The sequence below is a fragment of the Fringilla coelebs genome (assembly GCF_963513975.1).
Source record: "Fringilla coelebs genome assembly, chromosome: 9".
NCBI lineage: Eukaryota > Metazoa > Chordata > Aves > Passeriformes > Fringillidae > Fringilla > Fringilla coelebs.
Window position 1 is genome coordinate 22,543,389 of NC_140067.1, and position 18,902 is coordinate 22,562,290.

The 18,902-nt window shown below is 38.4% G+C and overlaps 1 protein-coding gene across 1 annotated transcript in view; it reads left to right on the forward strand.

Annotated features, from left to right (window-relative positions):
* DENND1B (DENN domain containing 1B) overlaps positions 1–17,639 on the forward strand; it is a 149,273-nt gene extending 131,634 nt beyond the window's left edge. Inside the window, exons 20-22 of the mRNA XM_084211590.1 lie at positions 7,805–7,884; positions 8,915–9,128; positions 10,344–17,639. Coding sequence (XP_084067716.1) covers positions 7,805–7,884; positions 8,915–9,128; positions 10,344–10,895 — 846 coding nt within the window. The 3' untranslated portion in view covers positions 10,896–17,639. The remainder of the gene's footprint in view (positions 1–7,804; positions 7,885–8,914; positions 9,129–10,343) is intronic.
* Positions 17,640–18,902: the final 1,263 nt, after the last annotated feature.

Genomic DNA, 18,902 nt, shown 5'->3' on the forward strand with positions numbered 1-18,902 from the left:
CCTAACCTGAAAAAGGTGATGAAAGTGGCTATTCTGAAGAGAGGGCTATTCTGAAGACTTTTTTCTTTTTCCTGGAAAATAAGAGACTGTGATAATGCAGTGCTGAATATACATATTCTGTATAAGATGACTGAATGTCTTTTAGAAAAAATTTCCACAGTCAGTCCCACAGTGATTTCAGAAACATAAATCTGATTAAGTACATTTACCTGTATTTGTATTCAGACAATGTGCTTGAGATCACATCTATGACTACCAACCACATTTAACACTGGTTCTGTTGCTGGAGGTTTTTTCTACCCTCATTGACTGAAATATTATAAACTGAAAGATGTCATAAACAGTACGAGCTAGTTTTTAATGCAAATCAAAATTTGCTTCTATAAAATACAGTTTTGAAGTAAGCATTGGTTGATCAGTAAATTCTGTTTCTTTAGCTAATGTGTGTAATGTGAAAATATTGTAGATATCATTAGCTTCCTTTAATTTGGAGAAAAATCTTTTGTCTTATTGTGTCAAGTAAGATCTCTTCATTCTGCAAAACAGTCAGATTTCCTTTTAATTAAAAATGGAAAAGCTAGGCAGCCAAAATTCAAATTGCAGATTACGAGAGTGCCCTCTTGTGGTTCCTGTTCCTTTCCGAAGCTGCAGAGCAGCGGGGATCCTCTGCCTGTGCCAGCCTTGCCTGCTGCAACGAAGACCTCTTAAAATCAAGGGGTACTTCCTTTATTTGTGTTAAGTGAAATTGTCTCTGGATTTTTTGCAAATTAAGCATTTACATGCTTTTATGTATCATGCATGGTACTATTTTCAGGAATAGGGGATAGAAGCTCCCAAGCAGAGGTGTAATTACAAGATTGCTGAAACCTGTCCCTGCTTCCCACTAAACAGAGACAGTGACTGTCCTCACCAGAGCTGTGCTGTTTGTTCTGCCCCCATAAACCACTGTCAGCCTTGTGGCTGCTGGTCTTGGAGTTCTGCTGTAAAAATCACTTGAGAAATCTCTTCACTAATTACCTTGATTCCAATTTAATTTAACAAAAAAATAGATGGGCTAATGGTCAGGAAGCGGCTCTGGAATTTTTTGTCACCCTGTGGAATGCTTGGTTTTTCAGGGCAGTCGTCAGCATGCCTACCTCTGATTCATCCTACTAAAAAAAAAATTATACAAGCAAAAGGTTTGCAGATGCTTTTCCTGGCTATTGTAGCCCCCCCTTTTTAAGTTTTATAATGAATAGAAATGCAGTCTTTCAGAGGGTCTTCTGAAAAACAAATGAACCATACTGGCATGTGTAGTGTAGCACTGTTCCTTTCTCTGAAGGATCTCAGAGAAAAATACTGTCTTGCAGACTATCTTCAAACTGGGTGAACCTTTCTGTCCTCCAAATTTAATTGAAATAACCAGAATAATTTTTTCATCAGGAGAATTTATCCACATCTTAATGTAGCAGTGGTATCTTTTGCTTTCTTTTGCTGTGTATCTTCTGTCTTCCAGGAGTCAAAGTTTTGCTCCACTTAATCAGGGAGCCAGGAAAGCCATCAGCCACAGCTGGAACCTGTGTGCTGACTTCCATGTTGCTTTTGCCTTCTGGCTTAAAGGTTTGAAGAGCACCACTTTACATCTAAAACTTCAGCTCTAGTACTCTATGTTCCTTAATGTTTTCTTCCTCTCTATATTCCTGTATCTAAGAATAAAAAAAAAAAAAAAGAATAAAGAAGTTCAATTAATGAAAAAAGTTTGTCTGGAGGCAAAAGGAGGGAGAAAAAGAAGAAACAGGAAAATCCTTTCCTGCAGGGATCTCAGCATCTCTGAATGTGAGTCCAGATTAAGCCTGTCTAATTTTAGATACTGCTGAAATGCTGCAGTTAGCAGCAGTGCTGCCTTAGGCTCTTTCTGCAGTAAGTGGAGAGAGGGGCATGACTGAAGGGTAGCTCAGCCCACCTAGAATCCTGATTGCATCCTGATGATGCCTCTGTCTTGCTTCTAATTGTCTAATTTGGCCCCAAAAATAGCTGAAATCAGTAACATCCAAATCCAAGTGCCAGCACCCTTTAGAGGAAGACCTTATATGTTGAGCCAAAGACTCCTACTGGTGTCAGACTGGAAGAGGGACTCCTCCTTGGTAATTCTTCTGTTTGGAATCCCTAGACAATGTGGAAAAGTGCTTGCAGTCAGTTTTTTCAAGGCACAGTCTTTTTTTCCTTGCAAATGTGATTAGTCTGTTTTCCAGCTTCCTATGGCGCTTCCCTCAAGTAGGATCTTCCACAGTCCATTGGTCTGATGGACAGGGCTGGTGCTGCTGAGGTCTGGAGGTGTAGGGTGTTTGTGTTTACCATCACATCCACGTTGTAGATCTTAATGTATGTATTTTTGATAGGTTTTCCTCTGAGAAAGTCACACATGATCAGCAACTGGTGCTCTCAGCAGTGATTGTAGCATGAGACAGTTCTGCTGATGTAAGGGTATGATGTACATTTTACCCAAAAGATCAATTTAACCAGTAGTCTCTCTTTTATCTGTTTAGGAATTGTATCAAATAGCACATTTCAGCCAAATAAACTGGATTTACAACTGTCCTGGTTCACTAAAGTCCCACACTGTGCACATGAGTTAGTTCCAGGTCTCGTGACTTTCTTGTTACCTCAAATCCCTGTTCCTTTTTCTGGTTTTGTGCATATAAACATTTGTGTGGCTTTGGACACTGATTAGTTTTTCTTTTCTGACACACATTCTCCCTTATCTTCCTGCTCTTCTGTCCACTGTGACCCTCTCAGCCCTCCATTCTATAATATTCCTTCCTCTAATCGTTGAGTGTACATAAGGACATTAATCACCATCAGAAAAGGGAAAATAAGTGATATATTTCTCCATTCTTGTAACTGCAAATTCTTCCCGGTTAATTTGATTCTTAAAATCATGCACAAAAAAATGAGCTGCTGGCTTTAGTTGTTGCAAATGGCACTGCAAATCTCCACGTCCTATTTGAAAAGACTAACACTTCTGCTTGTGCCAGTGAAAGAGGAGGCAGGCTGCCTTGGGATGGTGCACTCCTTGCAGCTAGGATGGTGTGTGGCACGGTGCCACGGTGCATCATCAGCTGAAAACGGGAGGGGGTGCTAAGAATAGCCTGGGTGCCATTGAGAAAAGCAGGATCTGGCTGTGGGGAGGTGGTGCCTCACTCTGGGGGCTCAGGCTGCCTGAGGAAGAAAGGGGCTGCAATTCCTCAGGGAAAGTGGAAGGTTGCTTGTTGTTTTGGAGCAAAAAAGAACTATTCTGAAAAAATATTTGTGGAAGCATGATTAATTGTTAAAAAGGAAAAGCAGCGTTACGCAGTTCTCAAATGATACCTGTGTTCAGGAGTCTAGTGTGCATAAATGGTAGCGAGCTGAGAGCTTGTTCATTTTTCACCACAGTAATTCAGAACAAAAGTAATTACATGTGCTATCTGTGACTAAGTATCTCAACAAATTTATCATCTGTATTTATAATAAATCTTCAGTGTAGGTATTAGGGTTTCCTGTAGCTGTACAATAGGCACTGGAGATCTCTGTGGCATTAAAGTGTACCTGGCATTTCAAAGCGCTGTGCCCATACACATATTTCTGGTAGTATCTATTTCATTTACATCCAGGACAGTTTTCTAGCATTCTTGATGAGAATCTGTACTTCTTTTCTGTTGCTGCTTTCCCTCTTCTTTCATCAGCCTCAGCTCAGGGGGAGTGTAATGAGGAGTACCTTCCTGTGAGTCATGGCTTTAGGTCACAGTGTTTAACCGGAAAGGAAGGCGACAAGTTGTGCTTTACTGGAAAGTCTGATTGAGAGATCTTTTGCTTCCCTGCTGGATGGAGCCATAATTATGTCTGTGATTTGGTTGTAGAGGAGGATGGGTAAAATAAAATACTGAATCATAAATAACAGTGGAGTTGTATTTATTTATTTTTCTCATGCTGAATGAATTATCTCTACATTTTTAAGAAAAAGGAAGCAGTACTTCACAGATTTAAACCATGGTATATATATATATTTTTTTGAAACTTTATATGTGTTGATGTATTGAGTAGCCAGTAAATGTGAAATTATATTCATGCTGCCATTTATCAAAAGATTATTTGTTTTTCACTTTGAGTGTAATTAATAGCAGCAGCCTTGTTAAACTTCCTGCCTTAGTATCAATCAATACACACTCATTACCCAAAGCTGGACATCTGAAAGGTCTAGCATTATATAAAAAGCTGACATTTCAAAGATTGACTTTCATGCCCAATCAAGACTATAACCATCTTACATTTAAATCCTTTAGCATTTGTGTATTTTGGCATTTTTATTCCAAAGTAGTGCATTTTGTGAGGCTACCAGCAAGCAGAAGAGAACAGTTTAAGGACTGACTCTCCCTTTATTTGGTTCTACTGTATTTATACTGTCAGCTCGTTTTCCTTATTTCAGTGATCAGCATTGGGTCAGGTCTGTATAGGCTGCAGACTACTTGCAGAAAGAGATTTTGAAGCAGGGCAGCAACCAGAGAGGATGGATATGGTGAATACAAAAAGGATGCATAGCCTCACACCAGCTTGTGGAGAACATGAGCTCGTGTTTAAGTGTGCTCTGCTCTTACATTCCAAGCAAAATGAGAGATGAGAGATGCCGTGTGCAGGAAGATGAGAGAAATTTGAAACAGCAAAAGCTGAATCCCTGTTCTTGTTCTGATATAAAGTAAATACATTAAGTAATAGGTTTAATATCTAAGCAGAACTGTTTGGAAGAAACAAAATGACCAGGTACTTTAAAGAAGTTTGTTCCTTTATTTTATAGAAATAAACATGACAGCAGTCTATTAAGGCTTTATAAAGTTCTGGTGCAGCAAGAAAGGACTGTTGCCATATCATTTCTTGTGGTAATAAATTTAAATGGTCTGGTTGTTAATAGAATGCTAATCAGGAAGGAAGCAGAAGTCTGTCCTTTTTTCATAAAGGGGTATAAAAAAGGTTACACACTTCAAAATGCAGAAAAGACAGAAATTAAAAGCTTAAATAACTGCAAACAGCAGGGTACGTCAGTAATGGAAGGATTTCTTAAATGACTCTGACAGCTTTTGCAGGTGCACATACTCTGTCACTTTGCTTAGTGGAGCATTGAAAAAGTTTTATGGCTCTCCTTTTGAAATTTATTAAGGGTTTCTTTCTTTCTTTTTCTTTCTTTGCAAAGTAGTCTGGACATACCTCTCCCTTGCAGTCGTTTTTATTACAGCTCCTAAAGGAAAGTCACCTAGTCAAAAACATGTGTTGCTTGTTGTCTCCGTGGTTAGCTTGCAGAGCTGTAAATGCTGGAGAAGGTTGTTATTTACAGCCAGATACTTTTCTTTCCTTCCCTTCCCCCATATATTTTTCTTTGTATGTAAATCCCATTTTATTTGGTTTAGTTGTTGAAAGTCTCCCTGTATAATTTCATAATATACCCTAATCATTTAAATTGGTAACAAAAATGTTTTTTCAAAGAGTTTGACTATCAGGAGCTAGGAGTTGTTGTTTTGGAGGGAGGTTTTAGGTTTATTAACTTGTCTGTTCTTTATGTGATTATTTGTGCTTTCACTAACACGCTTGCATATTACTGATCATAGCTGTTCTGAGGGGCCACTGCAATGCCTATGTTGTTTGCTGATTCTACTTAATTTTATTCAGCTCCTGTTTCTCAAAGACACAACTTTTCTTCCTTTTTTCCTTGAAGCTTGATATCTGTCCTCTTTGAAATATTATTTATTATTTCAACAAATCAGCAAGTGTTACCTTGTAGAATTTTATTCCATTGGTAGAGTTAATTCCTCTACAGATGAACAAGTGTCAGTTTCCATTTTGTTTTCTGCAACTTCTCAACATTTTAAAGAATCTTCTTCATTGCAAAATCTCATATTTATGTTAGTAGGAGTAAATGTGATGGCAACATCTAATCATCTAATTTTGATGCAAATTCAAAGAAAGTGAGAGAGGTAGACAGGATTTTGCCTTGCCCTCTAGGAAGCAGTTCTGGGTTACAGCTTGAATTACAATGAATGCCATGTCAGAATTTTCTCAGGGTAGTGGTTACTTCTAGTGTTACCAAATCAAAGTATTTTCATTTTCCAAGTGAAGAGAAGTACTTAAAGGTGCAACTTTTAAACCAAAGCCAGTGACTGGTCTTGTGACAGGGATCAGTAAGATAGCCCATCACCAGTATCAGTTAACAGAGTGGTTCACTGCCCTGTACTTACAGGCAGGAAAATGATTGCTTTCAGCAGTGGTGAGAACAGCACTGTGAACTCACAAAAACATGAAAGAGTTAGAAATAGTTTGTTTCTCTGTATTCCACCCTATACCTTTTGCTCAGAACAAATCTTAGGTAGGGTTGTTTGATGGGTTGTAATACTCTAATAATTCTCTCATTTTCTATCAACTATTAACTTGGTTTAACACATAAAAAACCATATGTTTCCTCTTTGAGGGCAAAGAACTGTGGAAAGTGTTATCAAAACTTGCTGCTTTAATTAAATTCTCTCTTGTTGAACAAGAAAAAATGTCTCAGTCTCTAAAGAGTGAGTACTGAGACATTCCTGTAAATAATGGGGGGTGGGGAGTTACAGAGAGCGTCCTGGTATTTGTAGAACACTGACAACATCTGTAATAGGTAACATACTGAAATCCTCACAGTACAAGATTTTCAAGCTCCTTGCAGTCTGAAATTAAGGCCATATTTCTTCTCCATCAGGGGCTGGTGGCAGGTTTAGGCATTTGGTGAACTGCATGATGAGATGTGGGCAGTAGCACTTCTTACTTGCGTACGATTTTTCTCAAAGTTAGCTTACGCTGTTTTCCCTCTGTACAAATTCCATCCATGGGTCTTTAAATTATTAGTGGCTGTCCAGGGTTCACAAGATCTTCAGTGCATTGATTGCCAGTGTAGTTAAACCTCCTCTACAAAAAGTTTTTGATACAAAACAAGTATGAGAGTTGTATGGTCCTGAAGATAGTCATTTGAGAAGTACAAGTGATTAAAATTCCTGATTTAAATGGTCAGGATAGAGACTTTTTTCCAATTATTGTGTAATTTTTTAGACTATTTTTGTTTCCTGACTAATAATGTGATGTAATAGGTGAGTATTCTGTACAGAAATGTGTGAATTTACAGCACACCAGTTCCACCGTGCAGAGTCCTCTTGGGGTGCTCTGAGCATGCACTGGTTGGAATTAATTGTAATCTGCAGTAAATTATCCTGCACAAAGGGATTTGTGCAAAGGACAGTGCAAAGTTCCTGAACTGGATATTATTTACTCTGCAGTCCTGTACAGCACCATAACATAAATATAGCTTTATAAAGAGACTCCCAACTTTCTTTGTATTTGCTACTTCAAAAGTCATTTTTTTTTCATGCTCAATAGACCACATGAACCAAAGCTTGGCAAATATTTCTACCAGAAAGTACTAAACTGCAGTGCTTTCTGTGATGCCCTTTCAAGAAAGGGTAGCTGGTAGACTTGAGTGATGCTTTTCCTCCAATAGCCAGTCTTCTGCTAATCAATGCTTTGCATAAATAATAAGGCACACCAGGCTTTGCATAAATAAGGAGGCCCTCCACAGGCCATGAAGAGAAATGGTTCTCTTTAATTGGTGGTGCTTGAGGACTTGGAACAGCCTTTACAAGACTTGATCAATATGTGGTTTTTCTCAGCAAGAGCTCAGAAACCCTAATGAGTAAAGTGGCAGCTGGTCTCCAAATAAGTAATGCTGAAATAGAAAAAATAAACAAAATTATCATGTTAATTGTTCTTCCTCCAGACTCGTTTCAACCAGCGCCTCAGTAACCAGGATTTCACCTTGGATGAAGATGATGATGATGAAATTGAGAGAACAAGCAAGTAAGAAGTTTGGATGGGTTATGTAGGTATAGGAGAGAGGGTAACAAGTGTTATTCAGCAAAGTGGAGTTCAAGTGACACATTTTTCTTCTGTCCATGCTGCTAGCTCAATTCTTGATCTAGATGATGTCAAGTAGTTTAGGATTTAAATCTGCTTTGAAAAGAGGGACAGGCTATTATATCTTTTCATTATTTATAGTGTCCAGAAGAGCTTGACATAATCCTCAGTCTTCAGAGCCTCCAGATAAAAAGACGACATAGACAAAGAAACAGCAAAATATTCATCAACGTGGTGGGGAGTGATCTCAGCCAGTCTATTCTTTAAGGCTTTTGTTGTGGCCATGACAATGGGACACTTTTTGAAGGCTCTGAAAGACATATAATGTCATGGAGGTTTCATATTGAGGTCTTCCTATATGAGAACTGAAGGAAAAATCTAAATTGAGGCTTAAGCTGCATTGAGCCATTTTCTGAATTGAGGAGTTGATTTTTGATAATGAACATCTGGATATAAACCAAAAAGGACATTGAAAGCAAAATCAAGCAGCTTAAGCTGTGATATAGTAGGAAGACTAAGCTAGTGAAATGTTAAAAGGATATAATGAAAACAGTGAGCCATAGAAAACAGCCTTTGTAGCAGTATGGATAGACAAAGGTAGAAAAAGACCATGGCAGAATGGGGGTCTGAGCTAAGGATGTTGCAATGAACAAGAAAGGAAATAAGAGACAAAAGCACCAGTTGTCCTTGCAGATAGGCAGTACTTCAGTAAATCTGCCCATGTGATGGAGGAAGAGTTGCAGTAGCAGTCTTGTCACTAGAACAAAATGTTTGGCTAGACCAGGAGGCAGATAATGGTAACTGCATTTCCATCAGTGCCATATATCTGTGTTAAGGAAAATTTTTGAGTAGAAAGATATTCCAGGTTTATGTTCCCATTCAAAGCTCTTGAACATTCTCCTATGTCCTTTCAGTAGTGGCTATAATAAAATGGCTTTTATGTCCCTATCTGATGGAGAAGTTTTGTTTTCAGGTTATCATCAGAAGACAGTGAAGAAGCTTCTGCTTACTTTTATGATAGTGATGGTTCTGGTGAAACTGGAATAACTCAGCATCAAGGAGAAATGGACTTGCTTGGAGAGATTCTGGACACGCTGAGCACACACAGTTCAGATCAAGGAAAACTCTCAGGAGCAAAGAGCCTGGATTTCTTCAGATCAATGGATGACATTGATTACAAGACTGAGGTTAGTCTTCTGCTTTCATTTGAAAACCAACCCAAGTCCATTTGCAGTGGAATCCTGCACTTGTGGAATGAACAACATGGAGCTCAGACACTGCAGCACAGTCCTTAGAATTGCTGATGTGTCTTCCTAGGGCTATATAACAGTACACTCATGCTGGCCACCGGCATGGTCGTTTTTTACCTGCCAAGAAATTGTCTGGGTTACTAAGTCATCTTGGAACAGTATTTTTCCCTTAAAGCAGTAACCACATAGAGAGCTGTGAACAGTGTAATAATTTACTTAATCAACTAGTTTAATACCATATTTTTTTTTCTGTTAAGTCTGACATGCCTTGAGCTGGTTTGGGATTTTTTAATGCGGTTTAAAAGGCATTTTTCACCTTGTAGACTTAGGCTAGTCATAGTGATACGATGATATTTCTTTCTTGATTTAAGTCATGGAATCCAGGTGGTAATTGCACCTGAAACACTGCTAGAATAGTACTCCAGAGTTTTCTAAGAGGGCTCCTTGTTCCTATTTTAGGTAGAGTTGCTCTGGTCCTTTAGTGTAAACACACTGCTTGCCTACAGTTTTAAAACTTTCACCAAGTCACTGCTGTGGTATTAGCCAAAAAAGCTTAGTGTTTTTGAATTCCAGCACATGTCAGCTGTCCAACACTCACTTTTGCTGAAAGGGATCCTATAGTAGAAGATTTGTTACTGGAGCAGCAAATACTGATGCAAATATTTATAAAGCTTGTAAAATTTTATATTATGAGTGTCACACAGAGGTTAGATTAATAAAATGCCCAGTTTTGTTTGACCAAAAAACTTTAATATTGAAAATTGGTATAATTAATTACTGAAGCAAAGAGGAAATGCCATCTGGTTTTAGTTTTAGTCCCCCTCCCTCTCATATTATGGGTACAAACGAGAAAAGTGTGTCTTTGTTCACTGTCAAAACTGCTTGTGCCAAGACTGAATGGACAGAGGAGACAGAAATCCTTCCTCTTTGTGGTACCATAGGCAGTCCTTAGGCTAAGAGACAGTGTTCTGTGAGGAAATGTAAAAACACTTGGCCTTGCATTATGTCTGGGAGAGTTTCTTAACACTGAGGCCCAAAGGGAATCCATGATTTAGGAACAGATGAAATCCCTTCCAGTACTTGTGTTTCAAAAATACCAGTGTAGAGATGTTTCTTGTGACATTAACTATGAGCACGTGTTTTTTCTTTCAGAACAAGTCAAATGCACCTAGTGAGAGCAACCTCACCCTGCTCTGCAGCAGCGCTAATGACCAGGCAGAGTGGAACCTCGGCCAGGACGACAGTGCCCTCCATGGGAAGCAGCTCCCCCCATCACCAAGGAAGCAAGTTTCTTCTGGTGGCCAGAGAGAATCTCTCTCCAGGATGGAAGAAGAAAAGAGTGGCAAAACCTTTACTACTGACAAGATGGACACCACTAGTTTGACATCCCTGTCTCCAGTACGACCAAGTGCCCAGTTTACTTCCCTAGAAAGTTTCAAAGCAGGCTTTTCTTCCTGTCAGGATGCAAAGCCTAATGAAACACTAAGCAATACCTCAGAAGATCAGCTCCCAGCAGGTCTTGCTCAACAGCCATCCATTCTGGTCCCTTGGGAGAAAGGTGGGAAGGAAGGAGATGAAACTCCAGAAGAAGGTGGACTTCTTCAAGAAGTGGTGTCATTATGTAAACTGAATTCTGCTTTTCACTATGGTTTAAAGATTTCAAAGGGTAGCTTATCCAGCAGTAGCAGTGGAAATAAAACGTAAGAAAAGTATGAAAAGAGAAACTTAACTCCCATCAGATGTTAAAGGGAGACTACTCAGGACTCCATGTAACTCCATATAAGATGATAACCAAAAAAAATGAAAAGGAATAAGAGATCTTCAGTTATAAAAATAATTCTCCTCAGTTGAGTATGCATTTTCTGCCATTGGACATCTGCTTGTATGTTTACTCAGTTCGTTTGTTGGCTGTGGTTAGGTCCACAAAATGGAACTAAATGTATGAATGCACTCTCAAATCAGGTACTAGTTAGTCTCTATGTTAAAAATACAGCAAATGTTTGGTGCTTCCTAGCATTTGCTTCCTCTAAGCAGCAAGGGTGTCACCTAAAGGTAGCCAGGTTTTGAAGGTACTGTGTTAATGCCATTAGCACGAAATGAACCAAGCAATCTGATTTGTCTGAAATGTACAAATGTTAATATTTGTAATGAATAATAATTGCCTTAATCTTTTGAGAAGGGGTTTAACTGTCTTAGAAGATGAATGCAAATCTACAAAACAGCAATAATGATTTTCCATGGCAGGAATTTGATTCAGCAAAGGTGGGGGGAGGAAAGGAGACTTTTTATAGATTAAGGAATTTCTTGTGACTATAACTTGGAACTTACTCCAGACTAAAACTGTGGCTCTGTCTTCCAGACTTCAAAAAGGTAGCACGTGGTTTTCTCTCTTCTATAAAGTACATGAAGTGCTGAATTATAATGTGACGTTTATTGACTTCTGTTTACAACTAAGACACTTTAAAGACACATTATCAGTTTCCCTAGGTAGACTAATTCACCTAAAAATTCTCAGAAAGGAAAGTGTAAGTGGAATTGATAAATTTCTATTATTTTTTTATTTTCTGCAGCTTAGTAGTTGGAAAACTAATTTGTGCCTGATTTGTAACACTAGAAAGCTAAATTTATAGATTCACTTTGAGACTGCATATGTCCAACTCTCATTTTAGCCAAGTTGGACAACCAAAAACTTCCTTCTAAATTCAGTGAAGAAGACTAAATGGTCCTGGTGTATAATATATTTAGAACAAGAATTTGTCCTCCTTCTGGCAGTGTTCCTGACAAATATTTGGATATTTAAAGTCTGAACATTTTTGATACTCTATGGAGCAGCTCTTTAATTTTTAAAATTTTCTTTGTCTTTTCTTTTTCCATCTCACCATACATTCCTTGTCTCCCCAACAGCTTAGGACAGAAGTGACAGTTAATCAGTTTCAGCAGATTGCAATTGTCAGCTTTTAGGGATATTTGTGGTAAAATTGGTAGAAATAGCACGTGGGTATAAAAGGAACTCTGCCTGAGAAAAATGTTCTGCTGCTCTTCTAAGTCATGCAACCCTTTTTCTTTCTCTGTTTGTCATGAATGACTTCAGTTAATCTCAGCCTAGGCCTGAGTGAGCACAATCCTGGGGTTGGTATTCAGATCACATTGTGCTTTAGTACCTTAATAGTAGTTTGTAGCAGAGTTTCATATCAGTTGCCTCACTGAGATTTATTAATTAATTTTCCTTCTAGCTGACACAAATGGAAAGGGGGTTTTTGGCTGCTTTCTTACAAGGTAGCTGACCTAAGGGAATTGCTCCATGTCATGGCAGAGGCACTGTTTGGAACATCACCAGAGAGGCTCAGTAGAGTGAGACCTGGGCTTAGTGCAAAATTTCATCTTGTTCCAGAATTAGAAGGGCTGGGCCAGTACTTGCCACTGAGGATGAGCCTCCAGAATTAATTTTTTAATCAGTGCAACAAAGCTAAAACATAGTAAAAGTTCAAATCTTGCAGAAATATTTGTGTCTGATCAAGCATGAACATTTTGGAGGGCATCTGCATTGCTGGAGAATCTCAGTGTTCCAGAGTTAGCAGTTGTACATCCAGAAGTCTGTACTCCAAACTGTTTGTTTATCCTTTGGTTTCCTCTTGTGCATCAACATGATATGTTGTGAACTTGTGTAATAACAAAAAATGTTACTTGGCAAAATATTTTGCACTATTAGAAATCAAAAGTACCATAAAAATAATTAAAATCTTCATTTAAAATTGGATGTGAAGTTCCAGGTGGGTCAGGCCAAGTGCCTCATGTGCTGTTCAGATGAAAAAGTTCCAGAGCAACCTGATGGTTCCTTGTTTAAAGCTGGCATTAATGGCTTGAGGGCATTCTTCTCCCTTGTGGGTAGTAAACATTGCCCAAGCATAGTGCTGCAATAGGCAATACACAGATTTTTGTTCTTGTAGCTCTTCTCCTTCTCATTCATCTCCTTGCATTTTGTGGTGAGAATTTCAAAGTTCAAATTTTCCTTTCCTCTGCACTTCACATGATGTTTCTATCCATGGTTCAATCTAAGTTGCTTTGTTTCCTTCAGTTATTAAAGTTAGTAAACAGTATCAATGTTTAAGGAGGAAAATAGAAAAAAACCCAGAAATTATGGCCATTATTACTTTTAAAACCATCAAACACCTAAGTCCAGGAATGCTGCCAGAAAATGGTTTTCAAAAATTACTGTCTAATACAGGCATAAATCTTACTGGCTTTATATGAGGGTTAGATACTGAACAAATAATCACATAGGTTGTTCCATGGAATAAATATGGAAGCTATGTGAGACTGCCAATATTCTTAAGTTTTTGTAAGGATCATAGAATTGAAAGTTTGATAGTGTAATCTTTCAAATTTGAGGCATTGTAGTAATAATTCACTGCTTCATGGAGTGAAAATGCAGGCTGAAAAGAGGTAAACAGATGAAATAGAATATTGTAACATTCAGTTTAGAATTATTTTAATTTCAGTCAAAATGTTTCTGTGCTTATGCTGCATTGTTTCCTTACTATTTACAAAGCTCATAGTTTGTTTACAATCATTAAATAATATGTCTTTTTTGGTTTTGAACCTTGTATGGGTTCAGAAATAGCTTTGTCTTATATATATATATATATATATATATATGTTGATTTTAACTGTAGGTACATTTTTTACTCTGTAATATACAGGATCTTTTCCACTTACTATCAGTGATCTTTTAAAAAGGCTAATATTTGTGCCTTATTTGAATAGAATTGCCAGTTACCAAATAGATAAGAGTCCAAACTGAAATTTCTGGTTCAACACTCTTGTTCTCTGTCCTTGTGATAACATAAAATTGTTTATTGGCTACATATGCAGTATTTTTAGTACCATGGTGGGTTCTATATTAAGAAAAATTTTCCAGGTCCAGTACTTTGCAAGTTTTATACTTGTATGCTTTTTAGTTGTGGAAATCCTTCTAGTGTCTTTGAAAATCACCAACATTGATCACCAGCTACTGGTGAGAACTGAATTCTGCTCAGTCAGAGCTCCTGTGGTCTTCTTCAGAGGCATGTCTTTTCTTCAGGATCTCAAAAATCCTCCTGTTTCTCCTGTTTAAGGGAGATACCAGGTTATTTGATTAAGCTTTGTGGTCTGTTATTTACACATAGGAACAAATTTCTGATGTAGAAAGTGAAACCAGGACTTGAGATTAATGTTTTTGAGTTTATTTTGCATAGATGTCTGCCTAAAATGAGCCGTATCACTCATCTGGTTTGGGAGAAAAAAAAGTAAGGGCAGTGCAAAGACAAAGGGATTCCTGGGTTGTTCCAGAGCAGTGTGGTGAAGCAGAGCCTGGAAGTCCACAGGACAGATAGTAACTTGGAAGAATTCCAGATTTCAGTTCTAGCTCAGTTACAGTGGTTCCAGCTGAGTCATGTAGGTAAAAGTAATACTGCCTGAAGTCCCTGTGGGATTTGCAGAATGGATAATATGCTGTCCCAGTCAGAGCCTTCCCATCCACCTGTGCAGAGATGTAAGGAGGAAAACTGCAGATGTCAGGGAAGGGCTGTGGATGCAGAGGTGATCCCTACCCACCCTCTATGCATGCAGAGGGCAGTCTGTGTAGAATAGGCAGTGGTTTGCTCTTCCTATCTCACATTTTTGGGCATCATGTAGTTCTGAAAAATAGACTTGTTCTGAAGAAAAAATGTAGTTGTAGAAGTTGTCATAGAAGTTGTCAACTGAACCCTTCCTTGTCATTTAGCATTTCAGTGGTGCTGCTGCTGTTGGGGTGGGATCATCAGAAACTCTCAGCACTGGCTGAAGTCCCCTCTCAGGCATTGTAACACAGACTTCAGGCAGAGTTTTAGACAAGTGCTGGGTGCTTCTGAAAATCCCACCCAATCTATTAGAAGAGTGTTTTAGACCTTAAAATTCTGGTTTAGATGTCTTCTCAGGTTTTAGGATGAGCTAGTTTACAACCTTGTGTTCTTGTAACCAATGTAAAGTCTAGGCAAAAGAACAGTTAACCCAGATGTTTAAAACAGCTTCTCCTTATCCACCTGCAGTCAATGATACTCAGTTCTACAGAACAATGTTTTGATGGTGCAGCTGTCTAATAGAATTGCTAGGAGCATCTAAAATACTTTCTCTATGCATGTAAGTCTTCAAAGGAACATTTCATGCAATAATCAAGTGCCAGCAGGAGGCCCTTTTGCAAATGCCCCCTGTGTGATCCTGACCATACCCTAACCATGCACGTCCCTGACTCCTCAGGGGAAGCTCAAGAGGAGCTTTATTTCCAAGGAGTTAGCATCTCCTCCCTTGGCACCAGCCTCTAGTCCAGGTGCTGTGAGACTCTAGCCAGTGTATTATTCCCAACAGCCTGAAATTGCAGGCTAAACAAATTTTTAATAAACTTAAACAGCTTCTGTTTTGCAAAGCTCAGGATGGTGAAGGCTGTCTGTTCCCATGGTGTTGCAGTAAATCTTTGAAGAATGAATGTAGAAATAACTGCACCAGCAAAACCAGTATGAATGGTAATGTGACTTGTCTTCAGTAACTTCTTTGCTGCTATTAGGCATGTCTGTCTCTGCCAGGTGGTGTTTGCTTGTTAGCAGAATCTGAGCTGATCAGAACGTGTCCTCATCTTCACCCCAGGAGCATGGACCACAGCTGGCCTCGAATTCATGGTCCTCAGGGTGTTGAAAATAAAGGAATGGAAAGGGATTATATGGTTTGTTTGTGCAAAACCTCCCTTGATCCATTTTGCAATATCTGTTCCACAGTTTCAGTCAGTGGCCAGTTGAAAGTACTTGACAGGTCTTTCTGAAAGCTGCTTCACTTATTCTTGTAGAGTTTCCTGGTGAGTCCACAGCCACCTCAGTCTAGAGGGACAGCCACAACCCACGTAGCTGGCAGGGCCATTGCCATCCTGGGTTGGGGTATGAAGCAGGTAACACAGTTGGAAGTTACTCCAAGGTGTACTGTAGTAAAGGGTATTCAATTAAAATGTACTATCACTTAGCTCAATACTAACACTTGTATTTAGAATCCAGTAACAGTATTAGCATTTGGAAAGTAAGTTGAGTTCAAGTATGTTGACATTTATTATGTTTCTGTGTGAATTAACATTCTTTCTGTTAAAAATAAGGGAGCAACTTGGTTGGAAGGGGGAAATGTGTTGACTTTCAAATCTTCAGTGAATTTTGTGCAATATTACCCCTTGTTTCAAAGTAATTTAGTAGTGCACATCTGCTTTCAAGCAGACCCATGAAATTGTATTTTTTAGAAATGTGTAAAATTACATGTAACTTTGAAATACGGTTGTATGATAAAAACATGAAGAAATCTATTCTAATGAGGCAAATGTATATTTCTAGTGACTGGGAGTGATTATGGATGTCACATTCTGAAGAAATAATAAGGCCTAAGCCAATGTTCACATACCAGTAGTTCCAGGTAACTCTTAAAACTTGGTTAAATTGAAGGATAACTATTAGAATTGATGATATTTAGTTTGTGCTTTGATCACTAGTTAATCAGGGGTTAAAAGCTGAGGTGTTAAGCATTGCTTTTCAGGACCAGCAGTGAGGCGAGAGTTCATAGTATTACCACAAGAATTTAGTTTGTGACATCCATAATTAGTCATTCCTTAAAACATCTACTAATGTTGCCAGTATCCTTTTAAGTTTTTGTAAATTAATTTCTTTGTATATCGATGTACATTTTCTTTTAACCTTTGGTTTTTTCCTTGAGACCTTCTTTAAATTAATATACTTGAATAAGGAAATAAAGCACTGTGGAAGAGCTAATCTTGGTGCAACTTGCACACAAGCACATTACATCTGTTACTTCATGATTTTTGAGGAGGAAGAGCAATTTAAAATTCTTAGATGTTTGGCAAACTGTCAGTTTGTGTTTGTTAATTTTAAATCTGTGCCAGATATGATGAAAAATGCCTCGACAAGGAACAAAGCAACACCATGTAATCTTGATGCTTCTAATTTTTTTTCATAACATTTTTTTGGTGACCCTTGAAAACCGTTCCCAATAATGTCCCTTGTTATGAGTCTTTAATACTTAAAAGAGAGGCATAAAGTACAGGATACATTGAGATTTTATTGATAATTTTGAGATTAAAAAAACTCATACACCAAACAACCAGCATTGTCCTTACAGTTTTGAAAATTTAGTTACTGACCTTTTAACAAAACTAGAGCCAAATTTATTCCATGCTTTTGCACCTTCTGGACTACTGTTCAAAGTCATCTTGAGAACTGTAATTCTGACCTTAGACTACTGTTAGTAGTGCAATGTCTAGATGTATTAAGTGAGCTGTGATGTGTGGTGTGGTTTGTTTTTTCTTTTTCCTTCCAAAGTTTGTGGCATCAGTAGAAGTTTTTGGTGAATTCCACGTGACCATAAAGTGCCCAACACTGTACTATAAAATAAAATTTAACAATATCCAAATTCCTTGGGTGATGCAGGTTCTTGTTTGATGGGTTGATCTGAGGAGCATTTTCATGCTTATCAGGCATAAAGATTGAAATGATCGAGTATTATTTTGGAAATTTTTCTCCATTGAATTAACATTTCATTTTCTCAAATATAGAGAAAGCAAAATGTGTTTCCTTGAATGCAATAATGAATTAATTAGTGCAAATATTATGTGTTGATGTCCTTTGAATTTCCAGTGGTATTTTGGACCTTTTAAAAACCTTAGCTAATAATTTCTTTTTTCTTGGGAGAACCTGGAGAACCTTCTGGAACAGCTGCTGCCCCTCCCTCATCTCTGATCTGGGTGTCTGGAGAGGTGCTGCTTTCTCATTCTCTCTCTCCTCTCTCTCGGCTGGTATTGCACAGGGTGTTTTCCTCCCTTGGCTGTTATCCCAGAGGTGCCGCCACATCAGCTCAGCCTTGGCCAGCCATGGATCTGTCCTGGAGCTGGCTGGCATTGCCTCCATCAGACATGGGGGAAGCTTCTCATAGAAGCTTTTTAACGTAGTTGTAGGTGTATGACTACAATTCAGCTGGAGTTTTCCATTGAATGGCTGTGCAGTATAATCTGTTATTCACTCTTCTATATTAAAAGCATTTTGATACCTTATGCAGACAAACCACAGACACTATGCTTTCAATATTCATACAGTCAATCCACAACTGATGAGAAAACTACAAATATCTTGATACAAGACAATGAGGGCATGATTTTAACAGTTGCTGTTAGATCTGTGCTAGCTACTGCAGCCAGCAGAGTGGTACCAGCTGTGAAGTGGGGTAGCAAAGGGATCTTCACTGCTAGATTAAGCACAGCACATCTTGTAGTCATTCCTTTGATTTTTCAGTAGATGTGTAGAAATTCACCTGTTAAAGTGATAGCTGTGAAAATGAACTTCTTGTCGTAGGTCCAGATTGAGTCAATGGAAGACATTATAAAGAGAATCTTTGCTGAAGGAGTGAGGAGCTATGAAGTCTTTCAGGTAAAGTTCACCTGCTTTCCTTAGTTTTTATCTCAGGGCATTTGAGAGTATGGTTGCAACTTGCCTTCTGTGGATGTTTGAGTCCAGTTCTTTCAAGCCCAAGAGTGAGAAAGGACTAAAAAAGAGGAGGTAATACAAAAAAGCAGTCTAAGTGAAGTTGGCAGATTTTGCACAGATGGTGCAGCAGGACTCTTCCTGTCGATACAAAACCAAGTGTCTGAAGAACTCAGAG